Source organism: Hordeum vulgare, chromosome 2H (assembly GCF_904849725.1).
Source record: "Hordeum vulgare subsp. vulgare chromosome 2H, MorexV3_pseudomolecules_assembly, whole genome shotgun sequence".
Lineage (NCBI taxonomy): Eukaryota > Viridiplantae > Streptophyta > Magnoliopsida > Poales > Poaceae > Hordeum > Hordeum vulgare.
The window spans coordinates 70491989-70510520 of NC_058519.1; the positions used below are offsets into that span (position 1 = coordinate 70491989).

Below are 18532 nucleotides of genomic sequence, written 5' to 3' on the forward strand. Positions count from 1 at the left end.
GTAACGGTCTGATTCCTTCCCCCACTATATAAAGGGGGTCTTCTTCCCCCTTGGTCTTATCTATCCGTTGAGCTCTTGTTCTACCTCCATTGTTGACATTCTTAGAGCTTGCTTACTCTCAATCCCTCCAATGATTCTTGCTTGTTCTTGAGGGAAAAGAGAGAGGAGATCTAGATCCACATCTCCACCAATCACTTTCTCCTCTATGTGAGGGGAACCCCTTGGATCTTGATCTTGGAGTTCTTTGTGAGCTCCTTGTTCTTCCTCTCATATTTCTCCATAGCTTTCGTTGTTGTGGAGGGATTTGAGTGTGAGGGACTTGACCACTTCGTGTGTTCTTGCCATTGCATTGGTTGCATCGGTTTGAGTTCTCCACGGTGATACGTGGAAGTGAGAAGTTGAGAAGCTTACTACCTTTGGTACTTAGTACCCTAGATATTGTTCTCCGTGGATGCTTTGGCGTCCTAGAAGCTTGGTGGTGTCTCGGAGCTCAATCATTGTGGTGTGAAGCTCCGGGCAAGCGTCGGGGTCTCCAAATAGGTTGTGGAGATTGCCCCGAGCAATTTGTACGGGTACCGGTAACCGTCCCCAAGGGTTGCCACGTGTACGGGTTCGGTGACCGCCCCCAAGGTTTGCCATTTGTACGGGTTCGGTGACCGCCCTCAAGGGTCCCTTAGTGGAATCACGGCATCTTGCATTGTGCGAGGGCGTGAGGAGATTACGGTGGCCTTAGTGGCATCTTGGGGAGCATTGTGCCTCCACACCGCTCTAACGGAGATTAGCATCCGCAAGGGTGTGAACTTTGGGATACATCATCGTCTCCCCGTGCCTCGGTTATCTCTTACCCGAACCCTTTACTTATGCACTTTACTTTGTGATAGACATATTGTTTATTGTAATATATCTTGCTATCTCTTAGTTGTTTATCTTGCTTAGCATAAGTTGTTGGTGCACATAGGTGAGCCTAGTTGTTTTTAGGTTTTGTGCTTGACATATTAAACGTTAGTTTTATTTCGCATTTGTTCTAGCCTAAACCTTAATTATTTTAAAGCGCCTATTCACCCCCCCCCTCCTCTAGGCGACATCCACGTCCTTTTCACCAACAAGACCAGATTTTCTAGACTTCAACTGGCAAGCTTTGCACAGGCCTCTATACGTAGTTGCTAACACAGCAGAACCAAAACTCCTCTACACAATGTTTTCCGGACAACGTGCGTCAGCTATCTCTCGTGCAATACCGATGAGTCATGCATCGACAGTGGTCACGTGGCTCTTCGTGAACATCGTCTTGCCGAACAACCTCACAATATATGCCTCTAGGGATCGGTCAATCTGTGCCTCTGACAACTGGACGTTGGGATATCCTAAGGAGACAATCTGAAACTGGCTCAACCACCTAAAGAGAGGCCCGTGACGATCGTTGCTTAGCATCGTAGTAGTTGGCACCGCAGCTAGAAAACGGGCCTGCATCGATGCTAGCCAACTAGTTTCTGCCTCTAAAGGACCTATGGCAGCACCGGCCAGAGGTAATCCCAACAAATAAGACACATCCTTTAAAGTTGGCGCCATCTCTCCCCAGAAAAAGTGAAATGTATGTGTCTCTAGTCTCCATCTATCTACTAAGCAGGTAAGGAGTGACCTGTCGTAAGAGAAACGTGTAACTTGCCTCTTGTGTAACTCCATTGGTTCACCTGCCTCATCCAATTCCGGATAATGAACCCACTCATCCAATGTACCATCAACCAGTCGTGCCAAGGGTAAAAGTCCAGCCCAACTTAACCTACAAAATAAATAGAATGTAGCATACAGTTAGCGGCTATCAAAAGGATGTCAAACATAGTAAGTCATTATACCGACACATACCTATCAATCCATGCAGGGTGTATCATCCAATTAGACTTTGGGGTGCAAGCGATCAACACGTCTAAGTTCGTGCCAGATTCCATAAGTGCGCCTTGGTGCCCTCTATTGATATTACCATTACGAAACGGATACGAAGCCATATCTGGAATTACACCATTTTCACGTGTCAAACATTGTCAGTTTCTCATTATACGCAACGAACAAATTTATACTAAAATAAACCTGCATTAAAATAAACTTACGTACTCTAAATAAACACACACTAAAAAGAACCTAGACTAAAACAAACCTACGAACACTAAAATGAACTTACGTACATAAAATAAATATACACTAAAAATGACTACACTAAGTAAACTAAATAAACTTACACTACCAACACGTACACTAAAATGACTACACTACATAAACTAATTTTATGTACAATAAAAAAACTAACCTGAATTAAAAAAATTGGTATACCTTCGACGTGTGTGTCCCCTTCTTCTTCCTCTCCACCACACCTCCATCACACCACCATGGCTCCTCCAAACGAACAAAAAACTATCCCATGACACAAAATGAGACCGTAGGCCGGTGGAGATGGGTATGATCTATCTTTTCAGCGGATTGAATAGGAAAATGGATGAAGGATGGAGGAGATCGGAGGACGGGAGGAATCGGTTTTGCAAAGGAGAGAGAGAGGATGAGCCAGAGGAGGAAGAAGGTCCCGGGCGGTCGGCCTTATACAGGGGCTCTTCGGTCTCCTGAAGGCCGACAGGTCCTCTTCGACCAACCGTGAGCCGACGGCAGGCTCTTTCGCCACCAGTGGGCCGATCGGCCCTTTTCGGTCTCCCACCGGCCGACAGGCCCTCCTTCGCCCCACTATAGGCCGACGGGTGCTAGTTTTGGTTTTTTTAAATTTCGGTATATGTTTTTTTATTTTGATATAAAATAGACAGTACTTCTAAAAAATCTTATTCCCGGGCCTTCGGGGGAGAAACACGCTGGGCGGAGCGATGCACACGGCGAGAAGAAGAAAACGAGAGTCCATGCAGAGCTGGGCGGTGGGTTGAACACCGTCCGTGAGCACGTGCGTTTTTTCTTCTCCCCAGGATAAGCAAGGGGAGGGGACCGGCTCGATTTGGATTTCGACACCCATGGCCCGAATCTGGCTGGCATTGATGCGAAAAGAGAAAAACCAATCTGCTGAGCTGGGCTCGCCCATATCCGTATCATCCTGGTAATATTCCGGCGAGATCGACCCCGGGAGCTGGAGCCCTGTCCCTGTGGATGACTGACTGAGCTGAACTTTTGACACTCACGGTAAGTTCTACTAGTATACTTGTACATTATTTTTCAGCTGGTCTGGCCTCACAAGCTATGTGACACCACCATGCAGAGGAGAGCTGCACGTGAAATCCTATACAAGAAGAGAACAAATACCCCCACTGTTTAAAGAGCAACGAGCAACATTAACCGGCCGATCCAAACGAACCGTTATTTTATGCGTTTTTTGTTCATTTGGCTCGGTCCAACAAATAATAATGTCCGCTTTCCCGTTTAAGTCGACACATCCGTTTAACGCTGGCTTGATTCATTTTTTACCGACATGCGAAAAAATATAAAGCATTTACGAAAATAATAAACAGGTATAATTAAACATTAAAAGCCGGCCATGAAGGCCGACGAGAGTCCACGCGTCCGCATTACATTAATTAAAAAAAACTAAAACAACGAGGCAGCCCTAGGCGGCGGCGGCGGCGGCGGGGCCGATGAGGTCGACCAGCGTAGACGTAGGACCGACCCAAGGGAACGCCGTGTTCCAGAGCGCAGCTGCCTGCGTCTCCGTCGTCAGTCCCGCCGGCGCGGACTGTGTTGGTGGCGATGGCAGCGCAGCAGCACGAGCGCGCTCCTCCTCCTACATCCCCGCCGTTCCTCCTCTGCCTCCTTCTCCAGCTCCATCAACCGAAGGCCTTCGACGCGCTCCGCCCGCAGGTGCTCCGTCCTCCGGTGCTCGAGGTAGGCTTGCTCCTGCTGCGGTGTCGCATCCAGCCAGATGGGCGGCGCACTGACAAACTCGCGGACGCAGCCGATCCACTGATAGACCTCCCGCGGCTCTGTGGGCTCGGGCTTCGGCGGAGTTGGCACGACGTAGTCGCCGGCGGCCGGCAGCGCGATGGCATCTGCGAGCTGCTGCTGGTACGCCGCCTCCTCGTCGGCCTTAGGCCGCTCTTCCTCCTCGCTCTCATGGAGATGGCGCGGGGGTAGAGCGGGGCCTTGCCCTTGTTTGGGAAGGAGCTGGTCATGGTGCTAGGGTTTGGTCATCGACGAGGTGGCGAGATGGGACGGGTGGATTCTGGAAACATATGAGGCTGAACCCATCGCGCGGACGGATTAAAAAAGGCCGACCGCGGTCGCTGACGCGTGGATCCAAGAATGGCGACCGTCATTAATAATGTTGACCGTGGATGGTTGAAGCGGACACCGAAGGGGGGAGGCGCGTCCGCGCCGATGCATTTCAGTTCCATATTTGGAGCGAAAATGGGTCGGCGCAAACGCGTTAGACAATGGATCAACGCATTGTGTCATTCTTTTTGTCCACACGGTCTTAAATAAACTGTGGCGGATGAAATGAATCGTTTCATTAAAGTTGTTCTAACTTCTAAACGTCAACTAATTACGAACGGGGAGAGAGCGCATTCCACACCAGAACTGAACCAGTTCTATCTGGCCCTCACGATAAGTGCTGACGACGACGAGCCTACAGTTTTTCTGGCCGTCTCGGTGGGCCGATGGATGTAACAATGTGCGGCAGCCCGCAGATCATTACGCATGCACGCACGTAAGCACGCCCGGATAAGACAGCGACGAAACAATGCTGGAATATGGAGTGAGGACACCGCGGCCGCCGTTGGGTTCCGTCTCCCGGCCGAAAGCGACCGGCGATCGGGCGATCGATCCCGTCCCCGCCGTGTGCGTGATGCGGCTCTACGCGAACCGAGCGGACCCCCGTCCGTGTTCCAGAAAGGAAATGAGATGGCAGCCCAAATCGATCCATCCTCTTTTTATCTGCTTGTTTACTTGCTTAGGCTTCCTATTACCACCGCTTGGCCCATCTGACCTGCCTTCCTAATGCATTAGTCGCTTAATTGGCATCAGTGACGCGGCCTTGAAAGGGGGATGGATGGTTTCACTTGTTAGTACTAACTTTTCTATGCAGTTTGTAGGCGCCATTAGGTGGAAAGTCTAAAGGCGCCAGCCGTCCAGCACACTGCCTGCTATATGCGGTTTATTACTACTAGTACTAGTAAATACCAAATTGATCATAAATAAAATCGGATGGTTTTAGCAGCTGCAACCAAAAGGAAAAGGACTTGTGGGCACCTGCAGGCTGCAGCCGGAGGGGATTAAACATTCCGCCGACGGCCCGTGTTTCACGACCGGGCGGCTTAAACAATATCAGTTTGAGTTTTCGCCTCTTGCACATGAAGGCTTGGATTAATGATTGGATTGGAACTAATTGGAGTACTAGTACTTTCTTCTTAAGAAAATATAAGATGGTTTAGATCATTACTTATATTTCTTACGGGATGGCGTTCACATTTCTAGTTTTCTACTCCCTCCGTTCCTAAATATAAGTCTTTCTAGAGATTCTATTAGAAGACTACATACGGATGTATGTAGACATACTTTAGAGTGTATATTCATTCATTTTGCTTCGTATGTAGTCATCTAGTGAAATCTCTTAAAAGACTCGTATTTAGAAACGGAGGGAGTAATACTCCACAAAATGATCTCGAAAAGGATCTCACAGTGGTACAAGGCCAAGCTTGGTGACGGCGTACGATCAACAGATTACCGGAAAACGGCAGCAGCGTGGCGTGCATGCACGATTGCGATCAGCGTCATTATTCGTTTCTTTCACAAAAAATGGTTCCGAAAAAGGATCTCGCAGAACGGCTATGCATGGGCTATGGTACAAACTTACACTCGACATATTACTCAAAACGCCAGTAGCGTGCGTGCATGATTGTGATCATGCATCATTGTGATTCTCATGGACAATATGACTAATCAGAAGGCACTTGTTCCATTGTCAGGTCATGCACGGCCACACGTCAGTTCGATCTTATCGATAAGCAGAAAAGGATTAAAGCATTCACAAAAACTGCAAACGAGAAGGTGCATCAGATGCTCAATTATATATAGCATGATGATCAGGGAGTTGTTTAATTATTTGTCATGGGCATTACTACTACTAGTTTATCATTATACACGCTTGATTCTTCGTAACCACTCGTTGCCTCTGGTTCTCGGCCCGTGGTTTGTGGTTGGGGCTGATCTGACCGGGAAACAATTAATAACAAGACGTTGAGATCAAGCCTGCCTCCGTCTCCTGGATGGATCTCAGCCTCTATTCTCTTCCAATCGGTTGCTTCTGGATCAGTGCAACTGATGCAATCATTGAGCAGGGCTGTGAGCTCACCCTGTGACGCGCTTCTGAACACATCTCCTCCATTTTCGTTGGGGCGATAAACAAACTCAAGTGGCAGCCACTTGCTACAGGAGTTGTTGGCTTCAAAATCTTCCCAAATGGCCTTGATTTTTTGAATAAGCTGACTAGAATGTGAATTCAACTTATCTTCATGCACAGTAGATGAAACAAGAGTTTGTGGTCGGCGATGGTGTGTAATCAAGAGGCCATAATTTAATAGAACCGCAACACGCTACTCACGAAAGATTAGGGTTTCCATCCTCTTGTCGATGCCGGTCGGCCCCGCCTCTGGTGGCCTTTGGAGGCGTGGCGGATCGCAACCCTCATTGGCCGAAGGGATTCAGTCCTCCTTGCTTTAGTGCTTTTGCCTTGTTGGAACGGAGACCTCGAGGCAACATGCTAGGGTTAGAATAATGCCCGTGTCCTGTCCTCGCTTCGGTGACGCGCCTATCGCCGATGAAGGACGTGTGGATGTGTGTCTTCGATGGATCTTCTTAGATCTGGTAGGCGTCATTGGATCTGGTCGATGCTCGTTTTCGATGAATTCATTTGGATTCGTATAAGTTTGTGCCTTTGTAGATATTGCTCTTTTCAATATATGCTTCTCTTCATCAACAATGGCTACTGTTCTAGTGTGATGATTCTTTGAGCCTTAACGCAATGAGTCCTCTATTATCTACTACAACAACAAAAATTAATGATTGGGGTCGTTCCTAGGTGTCCCATGGATTTGGTTGTAATTTTTGTTACTTCTAGGAATCTTTGGACTGCTATTGCGTATTATTAACACATGAGAATATTTCTTCATAAAGGTCTAACTATTACGGGAGTTAACCCTTCGCCTTGCATCCCTCGCCAACAAGGCAACCGGGATTGTCCCTCACTCCCATCGGCGGTGCGGCTGGCTTGTCTCGTCTTCGGGGAAACTCAACCCTTGCCGGCTGGAGAGGTCCTTCTGTGTTTTAGCTAGATCATTTAGGTTTTTGTGTACTGCTTAGAGAGGCAAGGCGACAACAACTCCTTGCAAATGGAATAGTGTTCTTTCCACCTAGTCTTGTACCGATGATGTGTCTGGCATCGTCGTAAGGCATGTGGAGGTGTATATCCAGCGAATCTTACGAAATTCAGTCGATGTGGGTCTTTGGTGGATCTGTTTGGATCCAGTATTCTATTGTCTCCGATGGATCCGACTAGATTCGCTTGATACTTCGTTCATGTGTTTTATAAGTTTGATCCTTCTGATTCACTCATCTATTTGTCAGCAATGATTGTTGTTATAATGAGCTAGTCCTCTAAGGCTTTAGCACGACGACTTCTCGACTGTATACTACAACAAGGGTTGCCTGACTCCGGTGAGGGATAGGTAGGGAGAGATGGTGACGACGCGTACTTCTCATCTTGTTCTCATTCTAGCGACGCGCCTAGCGGTGAAGGGAACGTGGATGCGTGTCTTCAACGCGTCTTCTTAGATTTGGTTGGTGGTGGTCTTTGTTATATATGCTTGGAGCCGGTCGATGCTCGTTTTTTGATGAATTTATCTGGATTCGGTCTGCCATGGTTTTACTTAGTGTAGTTGTAGATATGGCTCTTTCGGTTCATGTTTCTCTACATCGACGATGACTATTGTTTTGGTATGCTGACTATTTGGGTCTTAACACAACGACTCCTCTGGTATCTACTACAATAAAATTTCCCTAGTGCTTGTTGTCGTTGTAAGATGACCCTAGATTTGGTTGTAATTTTTATTGCTTCTAGGAATCATGGTATTGCTATTGCATATTTATATTATAATACATCAGAAGATTTCTTCGGAAAGGTCTTTCCCAACTATTACATGAGTTACCCCTCTGTCTCGCATCTCTCGTGCGAACAAGGCGACTAGGTTTTTTTTGTGAATCCCACCTACGCGCCTCCAATCCGCCTCGTCTCCGGTGGCCTTAGGGTCATGGAGTCGTAGTGGACCCCAACACTTCTTGCCGAAAGGGATCCTGCTCCGCTTTTAGTTAAGAACCTTTAGTTCAATTAGGGTTTGTGTCCTGCTAAGGGAGACGAGGCAGCGTCAGCTCCCTAAAGATGAAATAATATCCTTTCAGTCTAGCCCTGTTTCGATGGTGCGTCTAGCGTCATCGAAGTGCGCGTGGAGGTTTGTCTCCAATGGATCCCATGCAATTCGGCGATGTTAGTCTTTTGGTGGATCTGTTTGGACCTACCCTTCGTTCGTCTTCAATAGATCCATCTGGATTCGACCACGATCGTATTCGTTCATGTGTTTACAAGTTTGATCTCTTCGAGCTATGCTTTTGTTCATCAACGATGATTGTTGTTTTGATGCGCTAATCCTCTAGAGCTCTAGCATGATGATTTTTTAACTGTCTATGAAAACATTTTTTTGCCCCGCCTAAGTGAGGGAGGGAGAGATGTCGGCGACATGCCTTAGAGCATCTCCAGCCATTTGGCTCCCAGTGCGCCCCGACGATAGCCTTTTTGTCGTTTCGCCGGTGCTATTCTCGTCCTGGGGGCGACCGAGTTTCCAGCCGCGTCCCCAGGTTTCGGCCCCCACATGCCAACGTTTTCAAATTTCTCTTTCCCGCTGCCCAAAAATACGCCGTGAGTTCGGAAATCAGTGCCATAGTTCGGCGATCAAACACACCAACAGATCGACAATCAAAAGGAAAGGATAAAAACGGATCACACAGCGGACTTGACGAGGTGCGACTCCTCCATCGTTGTAGACAGGATCACCATCGACGTCGTTAGGTTGTCCGTCATCGGCGTAGTCGAGCTCGCGGTCGGCGTGCGCTCTGCGTGGCTGAGCGTCTTTGCGGTCGCCGTTGTGGTCGCCGTTGTGGTCGTGGTTGCGGTCGCGGTTGTTGTCGCTGTTGTGGTCGCCGTGGTCGCCGTCGATCCTGTCATCTAGTTTAAGATGAGTCCGCGGTGTACTATGTACCACGCCTTCACCTTATCGTCCATCGTCGACGTGTCTACACTCATCAAGAACTCCAGATCGGTGTTCCTCTTCTTCGCAGTGACGTTGATCATCACCGCCGACCACCGCGCGTCGGATTTCTCCTCCCTCCTGGCAGCGTTGCTCTTGATGTTGGTGATACATTGCTCGATCGAAGCCTGCAACCGTTGGGCAGCGGGCGCCGCGTCCCTTGCCGCCCTGGGTTTTTTTGTGCCATCTGGGCGCCCTTCTGTCGCAGCCTGGGCAGACGCGTCTAGGTTGTAGGTCTCCTTGGCCTTGTCTAGAGTGAGTCGAACTTCCCTCCACTTTTTGCATGAGTCGAGCCTGGAAAACACGTGAAGGAACCTGAACTCTTGGTCCTCATTGTCGGCGCGGTACATGGCGAACATCCGAAGCATCTGCACAAGACGGCGGACAAAACATGTCGGCAAAGCACACGACAACATGACGAACGAGGGCCGGCGAACTATGGGCAAACCTGACCCTCGACGTTGGCACCGCTTTCCGGGCGAGCTACGACCTCCTCCACGATGCCATGCCACTTGTTGTAGGCCGATGGATCGCCGACTAGCGGTTTGCCATCGCCTTCTCGCCGCGGTCCATGTGGATGTTGGCGAAGTCGGGGTCGACCAGCTTGCGTTCGTCGAACGCCGTTTTGATTCTCCCCAGTATATGTCGCTGTTTTGATTCGTGTCGGTGATCGGGTCGATGTTGACTGTCTTCCACGCTTCAGTAAGGCACTCGTCTTCCTTGGGCGTCCACTTGACGCGGGGTTCGGCCGGCTTGGCGTCCGCCGCCGCTTTCTCCCCCCCTTCTTCTACGACACTGGTTCCAATTCCACCTCCACCGCCTCATCCTCCCCCTCCCCCTCCTCGGCGTCGTTGAGCTCGTCGTAGATGTCGCCGGTGGTGCCTATTATTTCATCTTGCGCGCCGAACTCCGGGTGCAACACGACGGCTACGAAGCCGCTCGTGATGATCTCGTCCATGTCGGCGACGTCGACGTAGTTAAACTGGAGCGACGAAGTGGGCACAAACAAAAGGACGATACGGCAAGGAGACGGCGCTGGCGAGGCTGCTGACGAGTACGCCGGTGGCGAGTAGCTGTATTGTGTGTTGAGGCCGGTGCTGAACGCGGGCGAGGAAGTACGCGGGCCGTGGCCGAAACCAATGAGGGAGGAACGCTGCGGTGCGCCATGCGGGAAGGTGGTGTTGGGATTGGAGCCGCCATGCGCGTCGCCGTCGGAGTACCCAGGCGAGTGCTCGTACCCCCCAGGGCGACATCGTCGACGAGTGGGTGCCCGGCGCAACGCCCTGGAGACCCATCCATGCAGCCTGCGGGTTGCGGCCGGGCGGGTTCATCATCCCCACGCGGGACACCTCTTCATGATCGACCGCGGCCGCCGCCACGACAGCCTCCTCGTCCCTGATCTTCTTGGCGTCGAGCCTCTTTCGCCTGCCTGTCGTGACCATCTCCCGGCGGTGGACGTCCGCCCTCCATTCGGCGTCCGAAACGCCCGTCGGCCTGGGCATCAACTTCCTCTGCTTTAGCTGGATGGAATCGACAGTGGAGGCGGGGCGTGGGAAGGTGTACTTCTTCGGCGGCATGGCGACCGGATGGCGGGACGGGCGGGGAAATGGAGGAGGAAGGGGGAGAAACGGCGGGAAAGACCCAGCTACGACCGACAGAGCGGGCCCACTTCGCTCTTCGCTTCGCCCGACGCTCCCAGGCGCCCCCCGAGGAGCTGGGTTCGGCTGGGGTTCGTCGACTGTGGCACAAACCAGCGATAAACGAGGAGTTGTGATGCGACTGGACCGACTTCGCACCGCCGACGCTAAAAAAGTCGTTCGGGAGGGCATGGGGGGGGGGGGGGAAGGAGTGGAGACGTTCTTAGGGCCAGTTCTTTTGCTGGCTTCTAGAATAAGCTATCCCTACCCAGCTTATTCTACAAGCCCGATCAATTTGTTTTTAGAAATCTATTAATTAGAACTTGATTAATAGGTTTTAATTTTTTTTAAACTTTTAAAATAAACTGAGTAGGGGACAACTTGTTCTAAAACATAAAAAAGCCATAAAAAACTGACCCTTAGGCTCGTGCAGTGCGTGTAGTCGCTGGATGATCCACAAATCTGACTGTATTTTTTTTAAAATATATGATTTTCTTTAGGAAAAAAAAGAGAATCCAGTGGGCATCACCTGTGCCATACTGCATGCCACATCTGTGGCACAATCTGGAAAGCCAGCTGAGTACTCAAGCCAGCTTAATCCGTCGTAACAGCTTCGGCCACGGCACGCAGGGGAGATTTGGCGCCCGATCCGCGACACCCACCCAGCTAGCTGCACAAACCACCGAGCGGGCGGGGCGGGGCGGGGCGGGGCCCCACCGAAGCCGGCACCACCCGTCGCCGCCACGCGGGCCCCGCCTCGGCCAACCCCCACCCCGCCCCCGATCCCTTGCGCAGTTCAACCAGTGTTCTTCTCTTCCCCGTGGTGCGGTGCGGTGCGATGCGCTTTAAAAGGACGGGCAGGCGACCCGCCCCCACCCTCTCCCTCCCCCACCCCCACCCCAGCCCGAAATTTTTCTCGCCCCTCCCCCAACAATCCCACCACCACCACTGCTCCCAGGAGGAACCAATCCGCCTCCGATTCTCCCGTCGCCACCGCCCCCCCGAGGTCAGGGTTCCCCGCTCTCCGCTCGCTCCGGCGATTCCCGCCTTCTCTCTCTCTCTGCGTGCCTGTGTGTGTGCGCGCGCGCGCGCGCCGATGGTGTCCGTGGATGGATACGTACGCCCGCGCCCGCGCGCGCAGCTTCACCTCCCCGCTTCTCTGCGCGGCCGTCTCTTGCTAGCTCGCTCGCCTGCGAAATTGGGGGTCGCTTTGCTGGATTTCGTCCCGGGTGGGTACGTTTGGGAGGGGGAATTCGAGGCGATCGGGTGCAAAGGTGGTGGGCTCTCCACGGATTCGCTTGCCGGCGGCGCTCCAGCCGCGGCCGGTCCTCCGTGCTCACGGCTGGCGTCCGATTGGCGTCGGGGGGAGTGGAGAATTCGGGTTTGTTGGTCTGTGTGGCTCCCCGAGCTCCTCGTTCGGTGTGATTTTGACGTTTATGCCAAGCCAGAGTTGACTAATATTCACACCAACACCACAGCAGGCTCGGAAAAAGGAGTGCCTTTTATGTTATTTCCTGTGCCTGTGCCGTGTGTGTTCTCTTGGCGGTGCGCATGGATTTTCATCTCTTGCGTGAGCTAACAGCCGCTGATGCTTGGCCGATGCGCTCTCGTGTCCTGCTTGAGCTCTTAACTCGGATGTGCACAGGGTAGGGGATGCTCCTGTTCCTGTTCTTGGTCGAGGTGCTCATCTCTCATCACTTCAATCAAGAGCTAGCTAGGTCCTACGTGTTCCTACTTATCTCTTGCTTTCGGGGAGATGTTGTTGTTTGTTCCGCAAGGTTGTTCGCTTCTCAATATAATATTGAGAGGTGTGCAACAATGATTGCTTTATCATTTCAGAAGATTCCGGCCGGCGCTTGCAAAAATTACTCATCTGGTTGTTGTTTAAAGTTTACTTGTCGATTATTTCACGAGTGTAATATTTTTTTTTTACTGTTTACTGCACTTCATCGCTCTTCTGCGTGACATTTTAACTTCCTTGCATGTTTTATGCATGAGTAGTAGTTCTCCTGGGGGCAGTTGGAACTGCCTGCAATAGATTCCACTTCATTGTGTTATGATTTAGTAAGTTCACACTGATGGTGTTGACACATTGTTGTGTCCGGTAAAGTGTGCGCCTTCCTGAAATTTATGCATTTGTTGGTCCTTTGAACTTTTGGATTAAGAAGCCTTGTTGTTTTGTGTTTCTCAGAAGGGTAAATGGGATCAGAAGGGCCTTCAATCGTGACTGTCCATGTTACCGGATTTAAGAAGTTTCATGGAGTTGCTGAGAACCCGACAGAGAAACTTGTGACCAATATTAAATCCTTCATTGAAAAGAGAGGGTTGCCAAAAAATCTTGTACTTGGAAGCTGTGAAATTCTCGAAACAGCCGGGCAGGGGGCGCTTGGAACACTATATAAAGTTTTAGAATCTGCCATTGCAGATAGAGAGAACGGGTCATCAGCTCAGGGGCAAATTATTTGGGTCAGTGCTCACCTTACTCTCGAGTAGTAAATTTGTTTCAAGATCATGCTAGATGACTCAATCTTCCTCTAAATTTCAGTTAAAATGTGCACTTGTATTGTTTGACGTGTTCTTATACTCTCACCCTGGAGTTTAAAACTAATGCTGTCTATAATTCAACTGAAAGCTTCTTCTTGCATTGCCAATCGAAACTCTGATTTCTATCAGATTTCTTGGATGTAGAAGTTATTTGCTTCACTTGGACCTCTTACGCTAGTGCTCGTCATTGGTCAGTAATTTAGGACTGCATATAATTGGCAAGTACTTAATGTTGGAGTCGGAGGTCCACTTCTGTATGCAAGCCACAGCTGATTGTAGTGACGATTTATAGCTGATATGATGTGGTCATGCAATGATGTCCTGCCATGCTTACACCTTACATCTTTCAAGATGTGTGAAAACATGCATTCCAGAAAATGAAAATATTGCTCGAGTTTCATTGGATCATATATTATACGTTCATGAACTACAAAGTGTTGCCAACTTGCCGTATACCCGCCATCCTGTGGTTGTGATGTTTTCTGAAAGATATGAAAAGTTCACTTTACTCTGTTTTTCATTGTCACTGAAGACATTTTTTGTACGGAACATTTTTCAGGTCCACTTTGGGGTCAACAGTGGCGCATCACGGTTTGCTCTTGAGAATCAAGCTGTGAATGAAGCCACCTTCCGCTGCCCAGATGAGCTTGGGTGGAAGCCTCAGGTTGCGTTGCTGACTAATCTCAAACCTTTTGTTTTCTCTGCATATGAATGGGTCTTCTCTTTGCATTTCATTTTACCAGCTTCGTTGTTCCCACGCAGAGAGTCCCTATTGTTCCATCTGACGGAAGCATCTCACGGACAAGAGAGGTAAAGGTCAAATTGTTCATATACAATGGGTGCTTGCTGAATTATAATAGCTAGAAACTGCAATCCTGCTGTGCTGATCCTCTTATGATTAACGACGCTTCTGTGAACTTTCCATGGTCGACCCAGACTACACTGCCAGTGAAAGAGTTAACCAAGTCACTCCGAAAGACAGGCTACGATGTGATGCCTTCGGATGACGCCGGGCGGTTCGTGTGCAACTATGTGTACTACCACTCTCTCCGGTTCGCGGAGCAGCACGGCATCAAGTCTCTGTTTGTGCATGTGCCCCTCTTCTCGACAGTCGACGAGGAGGTCCAGATCCATTTCGTCGCTTCCCTCGTCGAAGCTCTCGCTAGCCTGAACTAGGAAAGGACAACTTAAAAGGTGGGTTTTACCTGGTCCTTCGATCCCCATTTTGTTACCAAGAGCTGGCTGGCTAAATGATTGAAATCCTTGTCCTGTTTTCATTGCCTGTAGGTCAGCGGCTTGACCTGGAAGATGTAAAGTTGGACGCAGACTGAATAAAAATTGTGTGGTGATTGGCGCCTATTGGTCAGATCTTGCTCCAAAGAAGGGTGTATTTAAGGGGAGAGAAAAAGGAAAAAAAACGATGCTCTAGAGTGTGTGTGTGTGAAATGCCGGCTTGCATGCCATCAGTTACATGTCCTTAACTTGCATGAAAACCTGGTTCCAATAAAATTGACAGATCGTCGGAGTGGATGCAGCGCGTATGTGCGTGTGATGCGATTTGTTGATGCCGTGCTTTTCGTTCTTGCGTTTGCGATGCGCTTGTGAATGGTGGTGGTTTTGCATTTCTGGCGCCAATGCCATCTTTTCATCTCTTGTTCTTCACATGCTGTATCTGTGATGCCACTGTCATCTCTTTTGACAGGCAGTCTTCACCTTTTCCCCCGGGCACTCAAATGTTCATGATGAACAGTAAAATAAAAAAAAATAGTAAAAACAATAAAAAAATCTTAATTTTCTGTGGGAAACTTTGACAAATGTTTTGTATGTTTGCAAAATTCCAGCATGAAACGACATTCTAATAGTTGTCACAAAAAAATAATCGATGTTTTAAAAATGTTAGTTTTTAAAACATTTTGGAGTGCTGATCTTTTTGTCATACTTTTCACGAATATTGTTTTGTGCTGAAATTTTGCAAACATATAAAACATTTGCAAAAGTTTCTTACAATTTTTTTTAGAATTATTTACTTTTTTTTCTTTCATTTTGCTGTTCAGGAGGGTGGATATGGGCTCGGCAGTAGAATAGGATTTTCCTTTTCCCCCTCTCTTCTTCTTTCTTCTTTCTTCTTTCCTTTCTTATTTCACATACGAGAAGACCAATGTATCCTGCAAATGCCGCGATGTTAGCTGAGCTTGTTGAGGCAAGGTGTCCAAGCGTCAACCGAGGTGTCCTCCTTGTCAGGACCTGACCTTGGATAGTGCGAGTGATTTTAATCCAATCTCGGATACATGAGGAGGCTAAGACTTTATAAAAGAGAGTGTCATATTTCATTTAGGCCGGCCTTTTAGGATATGGTGGAGTGTCTGATGCGATCCGAAAACATTCAAATACATGTTGATAGAGTGGGAGCTAGGCCTGGGTTGCTAACACTTCTTGAGCAGTTGAAGTTGTTTAGGACCGGTGGTGGTCGGTTACCTTTGTCATCACAGTAGGTAAATGGTCGTCATGATGTGCTTGTTGAGAAATTTGGACCTTATGTGGAACAAGTCATTACCCATTAGGGCATCAGTATTCAGCAGTGTGTTGGAGGCGGTGTTGCCTCTAAGACGGGACCCACGTGAAGCCTTTAGAGCATCTCTAGTGGATGGTGTATATGAAGGTGAATGATAAATATACACGATGCAAACTGAAAAATGCGTCCCAGTGGAACGTGTATACGGGCGTGCAAGTTTTACACGTCCATCCACGAGGCTACTCCTCGTGGAAATAAACACGCTTCGACCACGCTCGTGGAAACGGAAATGAGCTGCTCCCGCCATCCTCCTGCCCTGCTCCCGCCCTGCTCCCGCCTCCGTCCAGAGGCCATCGAAGCTCGCCGACGACCACTCCCCTCTGGTAAGCTCTCTTCCTCCCTTCTATTTTCCATTCCCGTGGTAGAGAGGAGGCGCGGGACGTCGGGCGGCCGCCGCACTGCTGGCCAGATCTGGCGGCGGCGGCGCGCGTCATGGAGAGGGGAGGTCGGGGAGAGAGGGGCTGGGCCGTTGCTGAAGTGCGGCGGCGGCGGCGCGAGCCATGGAGAGGGGAGGGCGGGGAGAGAGGGGCTGGGGCCGCTGCGTGAAGGGAGAGGGGCTGGGGTGGGGGGCGGCGGCCTGGAGGCTCGGCTCGGCGGGGAGAGAGGGGCTGGGGTGGGGCGGCGGCGGCCTGGAGGCTCGGCTCGGCGGGGAGAGAAGGGCTGGAGGGAGAGAGCTCGCTGGGGAGAGAGGGGCTGGAGGGAGAGAGCTCGCTGGGGAGAGAGGGGCTGGAGGGATGAACACATACAGACTACTATCAAAATTCTATTGATTTGCTAACATATTTGTTGATTCATGTGTGTATTTGTTGATTGTTTGCAGATGGATGATGATGAAAGCTTCTTGGACACCATGGGTTTTGGTTACACACAAACACAACTAGAAAGTCCAATTGGAGAGCAACCAACCCCATCAACTCAGCATCAAGCAACACCAATAACAGAGAAAGCAAAATCCAACAAAGGAAAAAATTGGTCTAGTGAGGAGGACAATATTTTGATAGCAGCATGGGGAAATACAAGGTTGGATAGTGTCGGGACAGATCAAAATAGAGATGCTTATTGGGATAGAATTTCAGAGTACTACAACTCACACAAGATGTCATCATGGTCGGAGCGTAATGCTAATGTAATCAATTGCCGTTACACATTGATTAACAAAGAGACCGCTAGATTTTGTGGTTGCCTTCAGCAGATTTTAAATAGGGAAGAAAGCAGAAGGACTATAGAAGAAAAGGTATGTGTCTATCTTGTACTTCTATATGTGTTGTGCAATATTCTATATGTGATGTGCAGATTTTCACAATACATTTGTATGTGCAGACAAACGATGCACACATTATGTTCAAGGAAATGGATCTTAAAAAGAAGAAGCCTTTCACATTGATGCATTGCTATGTCGAGCTTTCGAAGTATCCAAAGTGGCAGACAAAAGAACTTGAAACTTCTCGTAAGAAACAAAAGAAGACCGTTGGTGCAAGTCCGGGCACATCCACCAATGATCTAGCTGATGCATCCTCGGTACACACTAATGCTACCTCGATACACAGGGATGCTCTTGAACATGAGCAAAGACCTGATGGTGTGAAGAAGGACAAATTGCGGAAAGGTAAAGCTGATGACAGTGCTTGCAAGTTGTCATTAGAAACTGTGTGGGCAGCAAAGCAAGAGAAGGATGACATCAAAGAGGCGGCAAAAAATGCTCGCTATGCACATCAATTTGAATTGCGAAAAGAGGAGATTGCACTGAAAAAGAAGGAGGATGCACGAAACGAGATGGAGGATGCACGGAGACAGTTTGAATTAGATGAGAGGGTCATGCTCATAGACACTAGTGGTATGACTGATATGCAAAAGCAGTTCTACCAAGCTAAGCAGAATGAGATCCTTGCTCGTCGCCTAGAGTAAGAACTATTTGATGCTTTATCCTAGTTGTTGTAAGAACTATTTGATGCTTTATCCTAGTTGTTGTAAGAACTATTTTATTGATAGCACTGCATTACAAAGACATGGATTACATCACTCGTTTCCAAACTTTTGCCACACATGCTCAATTAGATCAAGTTTAAGGTGAGAATGTTCTGTTATTATAGTTATTACTATAATTCCTGTATCAAGATAATAGTTTATTATCCATGCTATAATTGTATTGAATGAAGACTCATTTACATGTGTGGATACATAGACAAAACACCGTCCCTAGCATGCCTCTAGTTGGCTAGCCAGTTGATCGATGATAGTCAGTGTCTTCTGATTATGAACAAGGTGTTGTTGCTTGATAACTGGATCACGTCATTGGGAGAATCACGTGATGGACTAGACCCAAACTAATAGACGTAGCATGTTGATCGTGTCATTTTGTTGCTACTGTTTTCTGCGTGTCAAGTATTTATTCCTATGACCATGAGATCATATAACTCACTGACACTGGAGGAATGCTTTGTGTG

General features: G+C 48.9%; 2 protein-coding genes across 2 annotated transcripts; both read left to right on the forward strand.

The window, feature by feature from the left end:
* The first annotated feature begins 11807 nt into the window (after positions 1-11807).
* LOC123425081 (pyrrolidone-carboxylate peptidase) lies at positions 11808-15046 on the forward strand. Its single transcript, XM_045108754.1, has 6 exons — positions 11808-11978; positions 13164-13438; positions 14076-14180; positions 14279-14326; positions 14453-14710; positions 14804-15046. The coding sequence occupies exons 2-5, from the start codon at positions 13172-13174 to the stop codon at positions 14690-14692; spliced, it is 660 nt and encodes a 219-aa protein (XP_044964689.1). The 5' UTR covers positions 11808-11978; positions 13164-13171; the 3' UTR covers positions 14693-14710; positions 14804-15046.
* A 1862-nt stretch (positions 15047-16908) lies between these two features.
* Positions 16909-18062, forward strand: LOC123425505 (glutathione S-transferase T3-like). Its single transcript, XM_045109199.1, has 2 exons — positions 16909-17322; positions 17409-18062. The coding sequence occupies exons 1-2, from the start codon at positions 16909-16911 to the stop codon at positions 17991-17993; spliced, it is 999 nt and encodes a 332-aa protein (XP_044965134.1). The 3' UTR covers positions 17994-18062.
* Positions 18063-18532: the final 470 nt, after the last annotated feature.

Excerpts from the sequence above, each read along its gene's own strand:
- LOC123425505 (XM_045109199.1), top strand. The coding sequence starts at position 16,909 with ATGGATGATGATGAAAGCTTCTTGGACACCATGGGTTTTGGTTACACA. Across the intron at positions 17,323-17,408 it reads GAAGGACTATAGAAGAAAAG|ACAAACGATGCACACATTAT; the intron begins GTATGTGTCTAT and ends TTGTATGTGCAG.
- LOC123425081 (XM_045108754.1), top strand. The coding sequence starts at position 13,172 with ATGGGATCAGAAGGGCCTTCAATCGTGACTGTCCATGTTACCGGATTT. Across the intron at positions 14,181-14,278 it reads AGCTTGGGTGGAAGCCTCAG|AGAGTCCCTATTGTTCCATC; the intron begins GTTGCGTTGCTG and ends GTTCCCACGCAG. Across the intron at positions 14,327-14,452 it reads GCATCTCACGGACAAGAGAG|ACTACACTGCCAGTGAAAGA; the intron begins GTAAAGGTCAAA and ends TGGTCGACCCAG.